A 21,374-nucleotide genomic window follows, 5' to 3' on the forward strand; every position below is an offset into this window, starting at 1 on the left:
ACAAGAAAGTACTTTATTCATTCACATTTACACACTATCACCTTTCTGGAAGTCTTCTTTTCAAAGAGCGTCAAGCACCTTCTGCGATTCGCGCCGAATCTCCGCAACGGTGTCAAACCAGCGAGCAGGATCTGCATCTTCAGGGAAAAAGGGCGAAGTCCGAATGAGCGAATTCTGGCGAGTAGGGTGGAAGTGAAATTGTGTGGATGGTTCTCTGATTATCATCATGCACAAGTTGCTGAATGATTGGCATTTTCGGGGTGTTGAGCTCTTCGTGATCTCTCTTCGTCTTCCAGTAAAGTTCTTCCGCTCTGAAGCGCTCAAAACACTTCGAACGACTCAGTATGTCCAACGTACGTCATTTCATGTGTATCCCAGTTTTACACAGAATTCCAGAATTTGCTCTTTACTCTAACTTGGAGTCCGTGATGAAATCGCAGATGTGGTAACGCATGTGGTCAGAATAGCCCCAGTTAGCACCGTAAGACTCTGACCTTTTTGAGACCACCTCGTACAGGTAGTCCCAGACTTACAATAGAGACCCAATCGGAATTTAAAAATATACCAAGTCGAGACATGGACTAGCTGATCTTAAAGAGTCTTAAACAATAGTAATTAGTATGAGGTAGTACACTAATAATTTTTTAATAATGTAACAAATTATAGTACATAATTTAACAAAACAGAGCGATTTACACAACCGTACTGTATAAACTATACAGTATAGATGTATGTGGCAGGGGGTGCATGCACGAGCGCCGGTTCGCGATACAGTAGTCATATCGCTATTGTCATCATAAGATCGAAAAATCTATCGCGCTCTGTATATTAACGATATACTTTGTGATTCTTCTGATTTATTAGTTTACATGGCTGCATTTTAGTTTTTTGTTCCAATTTCTCACACGATTGCTAAGCTGCATGCAAACACACTAGTGATCTTTATTCTAGTGTGAATGTGCAGATTCTGTGTGTGTAAAAGATAATGAAAGATGACATCCAAAGAAAAAGGCACGACAGAGAAGTGAACTTACCACCAGACTTTCATTTCTCCTGAGCACCGAGAAAGAGAAGGCTGGACAGGGGCAATAATGACACGATGTGTAGCAAGTGTACACACGTCCTGATCCGCCTAATACCTGTTTGAGACAGAGATGACGCAATGAGGTTTGTGAAATCAGTTTCTCTTACATGTCTTTCAACAAGAAGCATTATTTATTGACTGAATTGTGTAGGATTAGGTAACACACTTGGTAGAAGGTGCTATGACAACTCAGAAACAAAAACAACTCAGTAGAGGTTTAAGGGTCTTGTTTAAAAGGCCCAGCAGCTTGGTGGTGCTGGGATTTGAACCTTCTGATCTAAAGTCCAATGGTCCTTTAACCACTGAGACACCACCTACATGGTGTTGGAGAGGAAGATCTTTAGTGGCCTACTACAGACCTTTGACTTTAACCACATTGAACACCTTTGGGATGAATTGGAATGCTGACTGAACTCCAGGCCTCCTCACATCACCTACATCAGTACCTGACTTTACCGAAAGCTTTGTCACTAATGAGGTACATGAGCACACTTCAAACTCTAGTGGAACATCTTCCCAGACAAGTGGAGGTTAACAGCAAACAGGAACTGAGTGTGGAATTGGATGTTTAAAAATGCTCATACCACTCGGAGTCAGGAGTTCACACACCTTTGTGTGTATAGTTTACATAAAATCTCAGCAGCTCATGATTGGTAAGTGATACTCTGATTGACAGAAGAAAAAGTATAAACGTCCCTCCCACTCTGACAGAATGGGCAAGTTTGCTTGGTTGAAGGCAATGCAGTTTCATAGGGGAAAAAAATAATCATGTTATTTATCCACAGTGTCATCTGGATCGCGAGAACACTGCGTCCAAGTAAAACACAAACCACCCAAATACCACAGCAGACAAAGACACGAAACAAAACTTGCGCTTGTTCACATCCTTTCAGAACACAATCCCTCCAGGCCTTTGTGAGACTTTGTTGTGTGTGTGTGTGTGTGCTGCACTGTACAGCACTTCCTCAACATTGTCCAGAAAGCACCGCAGCTAAAAATGACAAATGCGATGCAGATTTGAGCTCGTACAGTTCTCACCGCAGAGCTAAAAACTTACAAGAGCACCGCCGGTCCCTTAAAAGCCGTGTGTAGCATGAGGCTCATAATTCGGTAAGCACAGAAAAACTAAAAAGTACAATGGCGTCTACATGCGGAAGCGTTTCAAATTGAAAAGAAACGTGACTTTCCGGTAGCAAATTCATAAAGCAAACATTTGCAACAGAAACTAAAATACCACATAATTGAATGAAAATGACATCAGCTGTCGAAGCCCTGAAAAGAGCTGAACGTTCTCATTTGCCATCATTATGGCAACAAAACCGCAAACAGCTCACCCGAGCTGCAAAAATCACCAATGCATGGCTTGGCTTTTAAATTACACAAAATGTGTCTTTAAGAATAATAATTAAAAAAAATCCAGTAGCATAAACTATAAGATGTAACAGAATCAATTCTGTGCTGTTATAAATGATCAGCATCATCTGCAAAGCAAATGCTGCTCTGACACAAACATACTGCATTATCCAGCCAAACAGAGACAAGTTCGCAAGCCATGCTAAATGACCTCCACTGCCTCAAAAAAAAAAAAAAAATAAATAAGAAGGAAAATCCACTTTGTCAAAAGCAACACTTCGTTATATGTGATTCACTAGTGGAGTAATTGGAACGGAGGAGAGGCCAGAGTCGTCACTCATACCTGACTGATAGAGGTGATAAAACCAGGGTTAGCCATTAACTGGTTTCATGGTCAGCACTGCGCAGAAATAACATGAAAATTCACGAAAGCACGTTGCCATCGAGCTGCTTTTTGGAATTTAATTTAATTCGAAAATATATTTATCATCGAGCCATATTTATCTCTTTGAATTAATTTATACCAGAGCGCTTTTCTCGATTCTAAATTATGTTTCTATAGTAACGACATTTACAAGGAATGTAATTAATTATTTTGGAATTAGAATGAATGAAATTAATAAAAGGAGGAAAGAAAATTGTCTTCATTGTTAACACATTTACATATTATGCGTACGAGCTCTGCATTTTGGCGTCGGAGTACACGGATACGAGTTATTTAAAGATAAGAGTATCATTCGGGACACAAATCCAATATGATGAAATGACAACTGTGTAGGAGTTTTGAAGTCTCCAATATGATCCATCACTCACAGTCTGCCCCTCCCCCTCTCATGCACTCTATCCTCTCAAATGGTAAATGGGCTGTAAAACTCATTACCTTGAGATAAAAAATCTATCGATGTATCTGTGATGTAGCGAACAGCAGTAAGCAAAGATTTTGTCCTTAAAGTTGATTTGTTAAAAACAGGAAAAATAGGCAAGCATAAAAGCGAGTTTGAGTTGCTTTTTTTATTATTATTTGAGAATTACAATTGTTGCTCTCCACAAAGACGGCCCAGGCTATAAGAAAATCCTTAACACCCTGAAACTGAGTTACAGTACAGTGGCCAGGCTCATACAAAGGTTTTCCAAGATTGGTTCCACTAGGAATATTCCTCGCAAGGGTCCATCAAAGAAGTTGAGTCCTCGTGTTGTGCGTCAGGTGTTGCTTCAAAAAACAGACGCATGAGTGCTGCAGCATCGCTTTAGAGGTTGCAGAAGCTGAAGGGCCACTTTTCAGTGCTCAGGCCGTGCGCTGAACACTGCAACAAGTCGGGTTGCATTGCCGTAGTCCCAGAAGGAAGCCTCTTCTGAAGCTTCTTTTGCTAAGGACATCATGTCCAAGACCATGAATTCCTGGAACCATGTCCTCTAGTCTGATGAGACGAAGATAAACTTCTTTTGCTCAGATGGTGTCCAGCATGTGTGGTGACGTCCTGGTGAGGAGAATCAAGAAAATTGTTTCTTGCCTATAGTCAAGCATGGTGGTGGTAGCATCATGGTCTGAGGCTGCATGAGTGTTCCTGGTACTGTGGAGCTGCGATTCATTGAGGGAAACATGGATTTCAACATGTCCTGTGACATTCTGAAGCAGAACATGATGCTTTTCTTTAAGGAAATGGGCTGAACAGCAGTTTTCCAACATAATGACCCCAAAACACAATGGTGATGGTGAAGGTGATGGAGTGGCCAAGTATGTCCCCTGAAACCTATTGAGCACCTGTGGGGCATCTCAAGCGGAAGGTGAAGAATCGCCATGTGTCTAACATCCAGCAGCTCAGTGATGTCGTTATGGAGGAGTGGAAGAGGATCCCAGCAACAACCTGTGTAGCTCTGGTGAATTTCATCCCCAGGAGGATTAAGGCAGTGCCAGATAACAACGTTGCTCGTACAAAATATTGACACTTTGGACAGTTTTGATATGTGCGCATAGGGTGTACTCACTTTTGTTGGCAGTATGTTGAGTTATTATTAGAGGACAGTAAAATTAACTACTCAAATATCTCCAAGATTCATTTCTATACTATTTTGTCCCTTGAGAAGATAAACTAAAATGGTTGCTGAAAAGTGAGGGTTATACTCACATACTGTGTAATATGTATATATATATATATATTTATGCGGGTAAAATTTAAATGAATACAGATGATTAGACAGATTTTTGTCCTAGATTTAAAAAAATGGCCATTTTTTAAAAACCTCATCAACAATACCTATTCTTGTTTTTTTTTACTTGTTCATTAACATGCGCCCACTGTGCAAATTCCAATGCATGAGCTCTTACTATAGAAAGGTACAGTATTAGCGTATCAGAATGAGGATCTAAACATTCATCTGTCGTGCTGTTGCTGTAAAACAAAATAATGTACACCTTCTGACCAATCAGATTTCAGTGTTCATACTCTTCCACACAATTGTTATTCAGTTTTATTTGTATAGCCATTTTAACAATGGACACTGTACCAAAGCAGCTTAACAGAGATAAAGAGGCTATAAAATTCTAATTTTATATTACTGCCTAGAAGTTTGGGGCCAATAAATGTAACACAAGTTTATCCCTAACACAATGTTCAATTTTATCGTGAATTAATATTATAAGCATGAACATCACTGACAAATCACTGTATAAGCGGTGTAATGTCTGACAAAGATGTCACTGCAGACCTTGTCACCACGCGACCCTGGCGTGCGTTATTTCCGTATAGCCGCACATAATGTCTGGATAACACACAGTAATAAAATGACTGACATGCAGACGCTCAAAGGAAAAGGTCATAAGCAACCAGGCAACTGAAGCTTGTTCCTTTCCTTGAATGTTACTGAATGTGAATTATTATAGAAGCATAAGTAACGTGTCTCCGGATTATGTGTTAAATATGAAGTATAATGTTTTGTTTTTGAATAATCTGAATCTTTTTTAGGTAATTAAATATTCTATATAGAAAAAAGTATTGAGACAACTGACTTTTCCAGGCATTATGTGCCCAAAAGTGTAACCACAAAGTTGGAAGCACACAACTGTATAGGATGTCTCTAAATGTGGAGGCATTTTATTTCCCTTCAGTAAAACTAGGAGACCCAAAACTGTTCCAGCATGAACACACCGACTCCATAAATGTATGGTTTATATGATCTGGCCTCAACCCTACTGAAAAGGTGTGTTAATGTGAACGCTGATTGCACCCAGGACCTCCTAACATCACCTACATCAGTGCCTGACAACACCCCTTGTGGCAGAATGAGCAAAATATCTCCACAAAATCTGGTGTAACATTTGGTGAAGGATATTCTAGAAGCAAATGGGGACTAAATGTGGAATTAGATGTTCAAAAAGCACATACAAATCTTATGGTGAGGTGTTTCGCCACACATCATCTTGTCAGACCACAGGATGTGGTTCCAGTAATTCATGCTCTTTAAGAGGTTAAATGATGAATGCATGGTTAAGTGACATACAGCTGTTATCACTTAGGATGTACTCACTTTTGTTGCCAGCTATTTTGACAATAATTGCTGTATGTTGAGTTATTTTCAGAGGACAGTTAATCTGGACTACTCCAAGATATAACCAAGTTTCATTTGCTTTGTATTGTCCCTTGAGAAGATCTACTAAAATAGTTGCTGAAATGTGAGGGGTGTAGGCACTTTTGATACTGTGAGATACTGTGTGTGTGTGTGTGTGTACACACACACACACACACACACACACACACACACACACACACACACACACACTTTCCTGGTTAACAGATCTGACTGAATATTTTCCAGTTTTTCCTGTAACATGCACTTCTTATTTTCTTATCATGTACAAGGAAGAGTGAAAAGGCTTCGAAGTACACTACAGCTTATCTTCAGTGCTCAGGCTACACAACTGATCCATTGCAAATCACCTCATACTTTTAGACCTACAGTTTTTGTGTCGAGACACCCTCGTGCTAAACCACTTCCTCTACGCACATATACACCACCTCCTGTTTCGTGTGCAGAGATGTTTTTTTTTTTTTTCCATTATACTATCTCAAATATTACTTTACTTGTACTTCACTTGTTTCAAAGCCAATTTGTAAAACCTCAGCCTGCAAATGGAGGTGAGGTCTCCATTCATTGTTGCTGATATTCTGAAGAGTTGCAAGGACAGGAGGGAAGAATCTGTTGTAGTTTTAGCTGCATTGTATCTGGTAGAGCTGGTAAAATCTGCATAAAATCTAGAGACTAGGAGTTAACACCTATTAACACTTTCTATAAACAAACACTCACACCTCGCCATTGGCGCTGGTCCAGTAGCTGGCAGTAGATTCCACGTGAATCAATTACATCTTGCTGTGATAAAAACTTGCTCCAGGCCTGAAAGGGAACTTGGCTTTAGTTCTACTGCGCAGAAATACTGAACTACTCTCAGCATTCTCATGGGACATGGGACATAAATGTAAAGATTTTTTTAAAAGGGACTTCAGCAAAATCCAACCTTAAAGAAAAGTGACAAAAAAATCCATCATCAGACAGCCGAAGTGCCCCGATGGCCCTCATAGGAGTGTCTCGCTGTGGGTCTGTGGGAAGCTGGAAGACATGCACGGCAGGGATTCGGCCTGTTTGCTGTAAGGGACGAGATCAAAAACAAGCTCCGTCGTGCACAATTCCGACTCCATTCTGGTACCACAATGTGGAAAACATCGGCCCCCCATAAAATAGTTATTGGTCCCATTTAGCGTTTCCTTTTCCCTGTGTACCAAGTAAACTCTATATGTCAGCCAGCATGCACTGAGGATGTGAGGTAATGTAAGGACTACGTCAGCGCTTCGAAGACCTGTATAGAAGTAAAGCAGCATTTACAAGGAACTGAGATACATAAGTGTGTAGATCACAAAAGAGAAAGCAAACAAACAAACCAAAAAAAGATAGCTAAACCAAATAACACAAAAATTTAATAAGAACGCCAACACCTGGAGAAACAGGATTTTTAGACACAAGTTCTCACACGTTCCACACACACACTCACCACGAGCCTATAGTCCAAACTTGAGTGAGTGGAAACTGCATTTGACTAGAAATGTTAAGTGTAAATCTCACACACACCAGTGTTTATTATGAAGATGTTATATAAAAGCACCACACCACACGTGTGTGTGTGTGTGTGTGTGTGTGTGTATTCAACATGCTGTTGAAGTTGCAATTGCAAATTTCTCACAAAAAATTCCATCGCAAAAAAAAACCCCGTCATTTTTTGCATGCGATTGTGTGGATTGGAAGAAGAAATGGATAAAGAAAGGGGTGTTTTAAATGGCAAATTTAACTTCAAAACCCTGCCAGGTGGTTCTCTTGACAAGACTGGTTCTGTATTGCACTCACCACTGATATTCGCACAGTCTATTCAGCCTGATACACAGATTGTTTTGTATCACAATTTCAGAGTGTGAGATTATTTGCTTTAAGTGTGAAGGATCCAGGGAATAATCTTTGGTTGGCCAATGCACTTCTATAATGTGCCTCTTTTTTGTGATGCATCATTTTTTTGTGGAGCTGCCTTATAATAGAAAAGATGTTTAGTTGATTCTTACATGTAAAGCTGTGTAAAGCTGGACACTACATTGTATTGTTATGATTTGCATTAAGCAAGCATATTTGTTCACTCCCATGTTAATAAGTAAAACTTGAAAAATATCCCTATAATGCACGTTTTGAACAGAAGAAAAGAAAGTGTGATTTATTCGCGATTAATCACAAGTTAACTATAGACAATCATGCGAATATATATACATATATATGCACTTGGCCACCCTTGATGCGGTCACTGGTTCAACTCTTTTCCTTCCTTGGACCACTTTTGTTAGATACTGAACACTGCAGTCTGGGAACAGCCCACAAGAGCTGCAGTTTTGGAGATGCTTTGACCATAACAATTTGCCAAACTCGTTTAAATCCTTACGCTCGCCCATTTTCCTGCTTCTAACACAACTATGAGGACAAAATGTTCACTTGCTGCCTAATATATCCCACCCACTAACATGTGCCATGATGAAGAGCTAACCAGTGTTATACACTTCAGTCGTAATGTTATTGGTGGGTGTATACATAAAAAAGGAATTGAATACCCATAATCAAATTCATGTGAGCAAGAATCTGAATTACTAGCAGAAAAAAAATTCAAACCTTAAAGAGGAAGGATGTGGCCCAAAAAACAACAACAAAAAAAAAAGTCATAGTTCACAGTATATCAAGACAACTGAAGCATCAGATTAGTGTGAGGTTCACACACACACACACACACACACACATATATCTGTGGTGCGCTATGACATCATCAGGACATTTCATTCACTCAGCTTTCAGTGAGCCGGGACATCAGTGACCCCGGGGTTTCCTTATCCTGTGTACTGTTCATCGTGTTTTTTCGGTCTGCAAACAAGCACGAAGAAGCATAAGAGACACTTATATAACTACAATGAACTTGTTAGGTCGTGTGATATTCCGATATACCGCACAGATTGTATACTCGTTTTAAAAGATCCAAAGGTCCTTACAAACACATCTTTTGTCGGTTCTCACAGCTCAGGCTTTGGCATTTAAACAGCATCGTTTTTTCTCATCATTCTTCATCCGTTTCCCCCCAAAGAGCATGTGAGGATGGTCGTCTTGAGCAAACAGAGCCGCACAGGAGAGCATGGTTATTAAAAATGAAAGTGAAGTGCCATGATTTTGTGCACAGGCACACACACACGTACACACGTGTATATATAAGCAAGCGTGGAGCAGTGAGGAGCACTATTTCGCTGAGCACCTACACCTTTATACAGCCACTTCGAAACCTATTTGCCATCATTATTCTTGCAAAACAAATGGAACAGAAATATAAAAAAATAAATGATAAAAATTATATAAATAAAAGCGTGGTAAAATTGTATTATATTCTTTTACAGCATGATCGAATGCTCGCATCTCATTGGTCAGCTTGGAAAGTAGTTCCAGCTGTACATCATTGAAGTTTATTTGTTCTAAAGACATTTATTTAAAACGTGTCCATTTAAGGAAAACCTCTTGCTTTCCGATGTTGATCAGTATCAGCTTTTTGGATGAGCAATAAGGGTGAAGCTGGTGGTCAAATGACTGTTAAATCCGTGATGTACAAAAAATAAGAACGGCTTGACTTTTCGCGATATTAAATCCAATATAACCTAATAAATTAAACACTGTAATCGCTGATGTAATACGTGGAACACCACATTCTAGACTGTGCAGCAGTAGGAAAATGAAGCAGCACAATTTGTGCTTTGTTCCGTCCCTCAGCATGCATTTGACACCACCAGAGTTTATCGTATTCCTTCCTTGATCCTAGAGACAATATAATTGACTGGAGCGCAAACATGTCCCTATTTTCAGCTGCCTTCTCTCCATTTCCTCATCCACCTCCTTCGCAGGAACACGCAGCCACCTCATTAGTCGATTGAAAAGATCAGCGAAGAACCTGAAAGCGGCCAGTGTGACAAACACCAGGTATTATCTGCCAGAAGCCAAAGGCCAGCTAATTCATTAGTGTCAGAGAGCTAACGGACTTAAATGATGCGCTGCTCCTGGTTAGAGACGGTCACCCTTACAGGGGGAAACTGAGGACGGTCTTGAAAGAGCAATGCCAAGGAAAGCTTTCAGAGCACAGCACATGGCCTTATTTTCGACATGCTTTTTCTCACGTCCGCAAAACCATGTCAGGCGGCACAGATAACAGGAAGCTGTTGCGGATTTGGCCGAATTCAAGTTTGTTAACTCCGATTCGGGTGAAATACGGCGTTCCTGCTCAGGGCTATTTGTCATGGAGGATGGGATTGTGGTTAATTTTTTCCAGTGAAATTCCAACCCCGATGTCAGAATATAAGATAAAAATCTCTCATCTAAAAAACTATGGGGTTGCTGACCACCTAGTGAAGTCTAGATATTTTTCCCCCTAGTGAGAAAAAGACATTTGATTTAAATAAATTGTTTTAATTGTGATACTGTTATGCATTACGTTATGGTGGGCTGCTGTTTGCATCAGGAAAACTAAATATACCGGAAATCTGTCTATGTGCCACCCTGAACTTTTTCTCAACACAAATAATGGTTCATAATTATCATTAAATAAACCTAATAATTATAATATAATTAATAATAATAATAAAAAAACGCTTATACACTGATTCCCTCGAACACACAAAGTGATTGTGGACACCTGATCATAAGATTTGGATGTGTTTTTTTTAACATCTCGTTCTACATTTGGTCCCCATTTGCTCCACTGGGAAGATGCTTCAATAGATCTTGAAGTTTGCTTGTGAAGATTTGTGCTTATACAGATACAAGGATGTTAGTAAAGTCCGCTAGTGATGTAGGTGAGGTGAGGAGGCCTGAGGTGCAGTCAGAATTTGGTTAAATAACAGCTGGAACCAAATTCCTCGTCTGTGTCAACTATGCCAATAAACCTGATTGATACAAATTTCCCAATTTTTGACCAGAATTGCCATCGAGTCAATTTCGCTGTTGCTGTGATGCGTAAGATGTCATATGTTCGAAAACGTCTCTAAAGAACTAAACAGATTTTTTATTTTTTTTTTACAAAGATAAATACATTAAAGTGAAACAGCATCCCGTCAACATCGGGCATAATCAGCCGTAATCGACGTTCAGCCAGATCGTGCCTATAGTGTGCAATTTTTCAGGTTGGAGTGAAAAGAGTACCAGGCAGAGGGCAGTGAGAACGCAATGACGTGGGCACTGCTGCACACTGGCCCAGGGGCAGCTTGTTATTAGGCTCACTGATCCTCATACAGGATGACAAGTGAAATGAGATATTAATGAAATCCCTTCGCCTCAGAGTCTGAGACATAAGGGTGGAGAAGTGGCCGGTGAATGAGAGGAAACATGCTATCTGGCTCCATAAAAAGATTCCATTATTCTGAGGAAAAAGGACTAAATATAAATACTGCCGGGCACAATGTGCATCGGCGCACATGCAGCGTGAACGCAAAAAACCCCTTTTTGACACGTCTCATATCAAAATCCAAAGAAACACTGATCCATTTTACACACTGAAGTGTTCTTCCATGTCTTCAATCTGGCTTATACCCAGAGGGTCCATTTAAATGTCTTGCGCATGAAACGTCTACAAAACTGCACCCAATGCAATACAAGTATTAGAAATGCTGTGATATAGCATGAACACTGAAGGCACTTCCATTCACACCAAACATTCAAGGCGAGCATCCATTTCCTCTTTTTGAGTCTTCCCATTATAGTTTTTCAGGAAAATTTCCCAAATTTCAAAATGCTCCTACTTTTTTAAATACAATGAACGAATAAACATTGAGAAAACTGTGAGATTGTCAATTTACACCAATAAAGCTGCTGCCTAGGAATAGTTACTACACACGCGCCTGGAGAAAAGTCGAGGAATTATTACTAGGGTTACTATTAAACCGCCAACTATATATTAGACAGTATTTTATGAACAGCTCCAAAACTAATCATGTGCTTATTACCACAATATTGGCTTTTGCCCTATAATATTGTCAGGTCAATGAGCTATAGGGTGTTACTATGCATTTTTAATAAGCAGGAAATAAAAAAAAAAATGTAAAAAAAATGTAAAAAAAAAAAAAAAAAAAAAAAAAAAGAAACGCAGGCGCTTCTCAGCTTTAAACATGCTCTCTGTTATATGGTGAAGGAAGGTCACTTCAGCTCCGCCTCGCCCTGCTTTCTCAATGTTATAGTTACGAAATATGTGAAAATCAGCAGGCGACGATGTTGGAATGTGGACCTTTACCGCAATGTTAACAAATAGTGTGAGAATTAAAAAGTGGTGTACAGTGTGTCCTCTGTAAACCGATATGATTTTAAATTACTGCTGTATTCCAGAGCAACACTGTTTACACGATTTAGACAATATGAAGTTTTGTCTGCACTTAAAATGGAGAAAAAAAGAGCACGTTTTTGTGTCAGTGAAGCCAGATTCTAGAAAAGAGAACACTGTGTGAGGGGAGACACCCTGCCTGTGGTGAAGGAGTTTGAAAATCTTGGAATTTTTTTCAGTTGGACAGAGAAAACAGAAAATAGTTCATGTCTGCTCACCAGGCAATCTACAATCCTATTCTAACCAAGAAGCTACAAAATTTTGGAGTAAAGGGGACAGAAATTAAGTTCCTCCTCAGAGTGGCCAAGCCTTAAAGCAGAGCCTCTGATCCTCCAAATCAAGGTGGTTTGGGTACCACACAAGAACGCCCCCCCTGGTCAGCATACACTACAGCTGTATTAAGCATGTCCCCCTGGATGGAGACTCTGGGGTAGACCCAGGACCTGCTGAAAAGATTATATTACAACAGTTGTCTTAGGAACAGCTCAAACTTAATTCCCCGAATTAAGAATTTCCACGTGAAAAGAATTCTCTGGAGACTTTAACTCATTACATTATAATGTAATAATACATGCTCATATCAGCTGCTTTTAAAGGCAAATCCATGCCTGTATATTACTGTTTAAGCAAATCTAATTAAAAGCTAAAGTCTAATATTTAACTAAGCTATGCTAACTGACAACGCAGCCAACCTTAAATAAACAAGAATTTAAAAAAGCAGGTCTGGCTGGACCAAGATGATTTTATTTCAAGATATCGATTTGAATAAATTTGTAATTTACATGCACATTAAAAAAAAAAAAAGAATTATTTTTATGAAACAGCCACCAAATTATTAATGTGAACAGAATCTCTTATGTCAGGTCAAATCCATTATCAAGTAACTATCCAGTTCAAGCTTTGGCTTGTTTTGAGGACATCGCAATTTGGCTCTTACTAGTCAGAAGAGTGCAGTCGGAAATGCGGGTCGGATCATTTGTATTCGTGTCGAAAGGTCGTACAGGGTCGTTTCCAGAATGTAACCTTAGGTTGCGCACGCAATTTGCATAGCAGGTATACCTCTTAGTTTACTGATGGGTATCGTACCTTAAATTACGCTGAATTCATCCTGAAGAAAAGCCAGTGGACACTGTGCCTTTGTTTTACAGCCCCATTTGAATATTAAGGATTATATATTAAACCTTATTGGGTTTCGACCAATCTTATCCTGTTCCAACACAACACAAGTCTGGTGCCATCATTTGGTTATTCTGGCCATATACCCTGGCAAACAAAGGAACATAAAATACACGTACAGGAATAAAATAATAGCGATTCCCAAATCCTAGGAGACTTTTTTTTCTGCAAGCTGTGAGAGGCTTCCATTGATTTTAGCCACAGTCTCTCTAATATATTACATTTTTCTTGCATCTAACAAACTGTGTACCAGTGGTGGACGAAGTACACAAACTATGTACAGTTAAAGTAGAGATACACTAGGTAAAATATTACGCCATTAAAATTGCTCCCTTTATACTTCACTTGAGAAAGGATAAAAAAGTATTTGACTTTGGATGTACCCAAGTATCTAAATACTATGATTTATTAAACGGCTTGACCAGTTACATTTGTATCCACTAAATAAAATAAAATAGGAAAGATTGATTTCGCTAAATGTAGCCGAGTAAATTGTATGACATTTGAAATGTAGTGAAGTTAAAGTAAAATCTCCCCGAGTAGAAACACATCAGTGAAGTACACATACAAGAAAGACTTGTATGTGAAAAACTACTTAAGTGCAGTAACAAATTACATTCACTTCCTTACTGTCCACTACGGCTGTGTACACACTATGTTGTGTATTGCACAAGAATCATGCATAACATATTTCTTTCAGAAACAGCTAATTGTTCTTCCAAACTTCTTTACCTTTAACAAGCAACTATAAAAGCACAGTACCGTAATTTCCGGACTATAAAGCGCCATATATAAGCCGCACCCACTGAATTTGACAAAGACTTTTATTTTAAACATAAATAAGCTGCACCTGTCTATTAACCGCAGGTGTCTACACTAAAACTAATGTACTTTACACAGGCTTTAACGAAAGACAGTGTCTGTTACACGGTGTAACGGGTGAAATATGTTGTGGCTCCTTTAAGAGCAGAGCGGCATTTTGGGAATAGCCTCCGCCGCATTTTTCTGCTATTACTGCATGTGTGCAAGACCAAAGAATATGTCCTTATTATTTTCTGATGCTCATTTCTAAGTTTCTTTGACTAACCTGTAACGCTGTTGCCAAGAAAAATAAAAAGGCAAGATTTTTGGAAACCTGTCTGTGTTTATATGATTTCTGTTGCAACTGGCGTTAGCGAGCTCTCCCTTCACCCAGACTCAACACGTTACAACGCCTTGTATCTAAACAGTAGCCTACCAAGAAAGTCATTGTTCACTGTCTTCCTCCTTCCTTTCACAACTATTTCTCTCGGGAGTTTATCCTTTGGCATCGTCGTGCGTTTAAAAAAAAAAAAATATATATTTCTCCCGATGCTGTGCAGCTCAGAACACAGGTGTGGTGCGTTTTTTCGTTTCCGGTTAAAAGAGTAAAGAGTTAAAAAAAAGTTCATCCCAAGGCAACATTTCGAATTTAGTTCCATGACTCATGGTTCCTTTTTCTTCCAGAATTTGATAATATTTACTGGAAACCATTCTACCATGTATATGTACAATGGTGCCTGGACCCCTGGCTGCCACCCAACCCCAAACCCTGAACACAGTTGGCAAAGTCTTCTTTTCTTCAGAGGTGTTCTACAGACTTTCCAAACAAACAATTGTTTTGTGATTGTAAGTAGTTTCCAAAATATTTTGGTTTTTTTTCCTTCTGATGACACACCACAGCAACTCCTGATCAGCTAAACCTTCCTGCAGGTCCTTGGTGTCTTATGGGGGTTTTGTGTTATCTTTCTGCCCAGCATACACTAAGGTATACCTGAAAGGTTTATTAGTCTTGGTCTTCTAGGACTTGTCTTGGCTTCCACAGCACAGGGTTTAAGTAATCAGAGAATTTATTGACTCTAGAATTGAAATTCCTAATGACGATTCTTGATCTGCCTAACAAGTCCTAATGAGTCGATTAAGGCCTAATTAATTAAGTTCAGAGATGCTGCTACTGGAATGGTGTCCGCACTTGAGAGGAATTACATGTAAACTGTGTCATTCGGTGCCCCAAAAATCACATTATATATGTATTATAATCTTTAAATATTGCTGTCAGGTCATTTTGTTACTTGAAACTAATAAAATAGGGCTACCTATTTTGTTTAAATGCAACAAAAACGTTAAAAGTAAAAAATAATAATCCAACATGGCGTATCAAAAAGCTTCGAGACTAGATCCATTTGCAAGAAAGTACTTTATCTAGGTTAACACTTCATCACCGTCGAAATAGTCCCCTCGCACAGCAATACAGTGCTCCCAGTGTTCCTGCCACTTCTGGAATATGTCCTGGAAGTCTTCTTTTCAAAGCACGTCAAACACCTTTCGCAATTTGCGCTGGATCTCCGCATCTTCGGGAAGAGGGCGAAGTATGCAGGAGCCAAATCTGGCGAGTACGGTGGGTGCGGGAGTAAGATCGTGCAGCTCGTTCTCCGACGATCATCATGCACGAGTTGCCGAAGGAGATTTTGGGAGATTGAGCTCGATGAAGGTCTTCCTGACCTCGTGTTATTCTCCAGTGATGTTCTTTTGCTCTTGAATCGCGATTGCTGCTCAAAACACCCCAAATGACCTGTTGCAGCATCACCTTATGTCCGATGTATGTCATGTCAAATATCTCTCAGCTCATTTTCAGAATTTTATGGTTTGTGCGTTTTGCTGTCCCGGATGAAATCGCAGATGTGGCAACGCATGTGATCAGAATAGCACCGTTGGTCTCTGCCCTTTATGATACACCTCGTATACTTGTAAATCTTTATACAGTAACATTATCTAGTTTGCCACATAGAAACAAAAATTAAATGCATGCGTCTCTCAAAAACAATAAAAGTTTGTATTTTTAACACCGGAGTTGGATTAGAAGAGAGTTCCAGTATTAGCATTTATTTCATAGAGAATCATAAAGTGTGTTTCGAAACTTACAGAACCAAAACTTACAATGAAGCATCTACTGATGGCTTTTTAAACAAGCACAAAAAAATCTAATTCCAAAAATTATTCTGCAATTATTATTGCAGTTTTCTGCAATGAATCATGTTATTCTTGATGAACCGCCAACTTTTACACATCGTTAACACATCACTGAAAATCGAACATGGAATGCACCGTTCTTGGAAAATATTAATCAGGGAGGGGGTGAACTGAAAAACTGCATGCGGAAACACTTCATCAGGGGATTCATCTGTAAACATGGAAGACCCCCTTTAACGTTTGTTTGGTGACAGACATATTACTAGCCAACCAAAAGAATGCCAGAATGAGCTATGAGCAAAGGTTTTCTTTTAAGATGAACAAGAGATTAGATCATTGCTTTTATATATATATATATATATATATATATATATATATATATATATATATATATATATATTATATATATATATATATATATATATATATATATATATATATATATATATATATATATATATATATATATATATAAATATAAAGGAAAAAAAAGCAATGATCTAATCTAATTTATATATATATATATATATATATATATATATAAAAACAGCCCCACTTTTTTCCACATTTATTTTCTTTTTTTTTTTTTTTTTTTATAAAACTCCAGCAGTGGGCGTTTCAGGGAAATCTGTCTCACTGACCACTAAATGCCCAAAAAAAAAAAGCACACAAAAAAAAAAAAAAAAGTCAAATAAATGAAATAAAATAATAAAATTGGGGTGAAACACAAGTGGACACAGAGGTTGTCTATGAGCCTTTGTGGTCTATGTGATATGGAGATGTGATGACACACGCGCGTACTTACATACGTATGTACATACGTATGCACACACACACAGACACACGTGCACACAGTCGCAGTCTCATCCTGCATCCTCAGTCTAGGGTTAAAAAAACAAACACACACACACACACACACACACACACACACAGGCTGGTGTAGGGGGATGTTAGACGAGCCAGCGGAGGAACAAAAACATTAAATGAAAAAGGAAACGGTTCTTTTTTTTTCCTTTTAAATGTTTGTAGAAAGAACCTTTTGGTTAACCAATTGCGTTAATTAAAATAATTTACTTTTATATCCTAAAACAATGCATTCATATAAAAAAAACATTGTGATCCATACAAAAAAAAAAAATAAAAAAAAATAAAAACAATTACCAATAGTTTATTTTATAATGATTGCACTCGAATGATTGTAAATAATATAATATTAATAATAATAATAATAATAATGATTAGTATACATTATTAAAAATATATATTATTATCAGTATTATTTCATCATGAATGTTTACCTTTTTGTGAAATATTTGGCAAATAAAAAAAAAACATTATCAACTGTGAAAGAGTTTTTAAACAACGTAATTAAATGGCTTTTTTCCCTGTTCTGATCAGTTAAGCTTATTTAAGCATTACAGTAATAATTATTTTAAATAAAAGTATTTACACCAAAAACAAAAAGGGGGTCTATAAAATAAAAGGAAATACTATTATGTATATAAAGAAACATAAAAAAAAAAAAACAAAAAAAAAAAACAGAGATTTTTTGCGGGGGTGTATGTTTGGTTAAACCTCTACACTTTGTTGTTTTAGTGGGTTTTTTGGTCAATGGATAAAAAATAAATAAAAATAAAAACATAGCCTCCCCGAAGACTATGTAGGATTTGGATTAGGTCCTGTCGTACCTGGAACACGACTCGACCACTGGGCGAGGAGACGCGCGTTACAGCACGCTGATCCACCAGGTCCAAAGCCTGCAGGGTGCAGGAGCCAAATATAAACCTCAACCTGACACAGAGATATAAAGAGATACAGGAAGTGCATTGAAACACATGACATCACTGAATTAAGCGTTTCAGACACATTATTAGCTTGATTTTACTATAAGAGATCTGAACTTGATGATGAGACCTTGACATTTTGGAGAAACAAAAGAATAACAGAGGTGAAGCAATTTAATAATGATCGTAGAGTACAATATCCACATCTTACACTGATTATCCACAAAACTTCTGCTACTCGGAACTACGTTTCTAAGCAAACAGGAAGTCCCTGAAATTAGAATGGACATTAGGCCTCTAACATCTGATTTGCATTCTGGTGGTTTAGTCAAAACACATTAATTGGAAAAGTCCTTCAGCTTTGATCATCCGACCACAAAGTTTCAGAATTAAAAATAAAACTCACTTTCATTATAATAAAAGTGAAAGGAAAAAAATATAAAAATAATAAGCTTTGCTATTAACATAGTCGTCATTTCTTTCCATTAGAAGTACGACTCCAACCACACACCAGTCAGTCTAAATAAACGCTTTTTTTTTTTTTTTTTTTACTAAATGACTTTCACGGTGAAAGACTCTAGCACTCTCCAACCACAAAGATTTTCCCACGTGTGCACCCTTCTGCCTCTCAAAGCCTGCAAAATGCCATGCAATATCCGCTAGCGGTAATCATGATGCTCGTTCGTCTTAATGTTCCCTTTGGAACTGCAGGGTGACTGCTTGCACGGCTTCATCAGGCGCTTTTATTCAGAAAATACCCAGAAAGGCCCTGGATAATAGGAATATAAGCAGCCTTTGAAAAGCCCTGGTTTTCAGCTTAATACTGGAAAAAACCTGCTCGGAAACAGATGAGATGTGCGGCGGCTCGTGTTCAGCGGAATCAAATTAGTGTGGCCTTGATCACGAAATTGGCCATAATTACGCAATTTATTTGGAACGACACTGGGGGTCGAGACAAGAAGATAAACAGAGCCCAAAAAGAATACAAATACAATGTAAATATATACTCACGCTATTAGGAGCTCATCTGGAACTAGAAAGGGGGGGGAATAGAGGGGGAATAAAAGAAAAAGAAAATGATGAGCAATAGTTTATTGATGCAAAAGCACATTTAGGCTTAAAAACCCAGAAGAAATAAAACACACAAAGTGACTGACAGATCTGTGTGTGGAAACGCCTTGTTGATAAGAAGGTCAAAGGAATATATATCATTAGCTCGAGCAGCCAGGAAGGATACGCAATTAGACCCATAAGTATTTGGACAGTCGCTTGATCACATGGGTTTGAAATAAAGAAAGAGTGCAGGTTGAAAAATGTTGGAAATTAGTATCCTCTTTTGCTTTTTTACAGCCTCTACTATACACGGAGAGGCTGTATAAAAAAAAATAAAAAATTATAAATTAAAAAAAAGGGGGGGGGGGGAATACGTTATCTATATTTGTATATCTGACCTCCACCAAGTAATTATTTTTAGTGGATTTGATGAGATTTTTAGCTTGTTTGGATTACCGGTACATACATATTATAGAATAAAAAATGTATTGCTGTTTATGTTACTGCAAAAAAAATTAAGAATAAAAAATAAATTATTTACCCTTTTTAACAATCTTTTTTTTTTTTTTCACAGCTGCAAAAGTATATGGACAAACCAACAAACATACAAACAATATATATAATATATATATATATATATATATATATATATATATATATATATATATATTTATTTATTTTCTTTTACTTAAAGTCAGTGAAATCATGGACATCCCCGTACTTCGTAGTACCATCAGGCCTTTACTTCAGCTGCTAGAAGCGTGTCTGATCTTTTTGCCTCCTCTTTTGTCTTCACTAAGTGGAAAGCGTGCTCAATTAGATAAAGGCCAGGTGACCGAATTAGACATTTAAGAAGCTCTTAGGCTGCTTGCGCAGAATGTTTTGGGTTGATATCCATTTGTATTTTGAAGTGCCATCAGATGTTCAGTATGAAAGCAGAAAGCTGCCTGTACATCCCAAAATTTGTAATAGAATAAAAGAAGTATCGTTTCCTAAAGACCACAATAAAAAGTGCTAAACAACAATTCATTTGTTAAATCCGTTGCGAAAATCCACCACATTTAAACACCAAAACTAAAAGTAAAACAAGTTTATATTTAAAAACACATACAAATACCGAAACAGCTCTCATTTAAAGGTCATCTCGAAGGCATCGGTGTGGAACCGTAGTACGAAGCAGCCCACAGTGAGCAACATGTACGTCACATACAAAACAAATGAAGTGAAAGACAGAAAACCCTCAGGCTTTCAGTGATGTTTGTGCGTGTGTGGGGTACGGCTCCCACGGAGTGTCCTGTCACATGCTTGTCTCTGTAAAAGTGCTCTGTTTTAACCAGTGTTGCCTGCAGCTACACAATTATTTGGTTTTCAGATCTTTAATTGCATCTCGGTCTGTCTGACTGCTGGGGATTAGCCTTTAGACTGTATAACCAATAGAAACCTTTCGTTTGTAGGTGTGTTTATCATCACAGGTCTCTCTAAATGTATATGTTTTGTTATCTCTCACTCCGTCTGTCTGTTCCTCTTTTGCTCCAGTCAGTTGGTGATCATTCTGGTGCCCAAGCTCTATTTATGTAACAGTTCAATCCGTTGTTGTACAGGAAAAGTATGTCAATTTAAAGCTACAGACATAAATAAAAGCAAAACGTTTGTACACTTGTAGACTCGATCGCGTTCCTCGTTACAGCTATCTCCACACCACCACGTTTCAGCCAGTTCACAATATTTCACACCCAGCTGTGGGAACAGATTGCTATCTCACACGTTCAGGAAAAAAAGTTAATGAACTGTTACTTTCCTTGTATCCTGGTTGGTGCTCTTAAAAAATTTTTTGGGGGAGGGGGGGTTAAAATTAAATAAATGGAGCTCTATTGTAAATGTCCGACGCTTAAATAAAAATCAATAACTTCAACAGCATCCTTAATGTTTTTTTTTAATCCTAAATTCACAGTGGCAGTTTAGAAGTTCTGATCGGAAGGTTGTGAGTTCAAATCCCAGCACTACCAAGCTGTCACTG

At 38.2% G+C, this 21,374-nt stretch overlaps 1 protein-coding gene across 1 annotated transcript in view; it reads right to left on the reverse strand.

Moving 5' to 3' along the window:
- zswim7 (zinc finger, SWIM-type containing 7) overlaps nucleotides 1-21,374 on the reverse strand; it is a 33,653-nt gene that overhangs the window by 5,379 nt on the left and 6,900 nt on the right. Inside the window, exons 4-6 of the mRNA XM_083532076.1 lie at nucleotides 19,316-19,337; nucleotides 18,209-18,311; nucleotides 1,035-1,139 (exon numbers count right to left, since the gene is read on the reverse strand). Of these exons, the coding sequence (XP_083388202.1) occupies nucleotides 1,035-1,139; nucleotides 18,209-18,311; nucleotides 19,316-19,337 (230 nt within the window). The remainder of the gene's footprint in view (nucleotides 1-1,034; nucleotides 1,140-18,208; nucleotides 18,312-19,315; nucleotides 19,338-21,374) is intronic.

Source organism: Silurus aristotelis, assembly GCF_946808225.1.
Source record: "Silurus aristotelis genome assembly, chromosome: 26".
NCBI classification, from domain to species: domain Eukaryota; kingdom Metazoa; phylum Chordata; class Actinopteri; order Siluriformes; family Siluridae; genus Silurus; species Silurus aristotelis.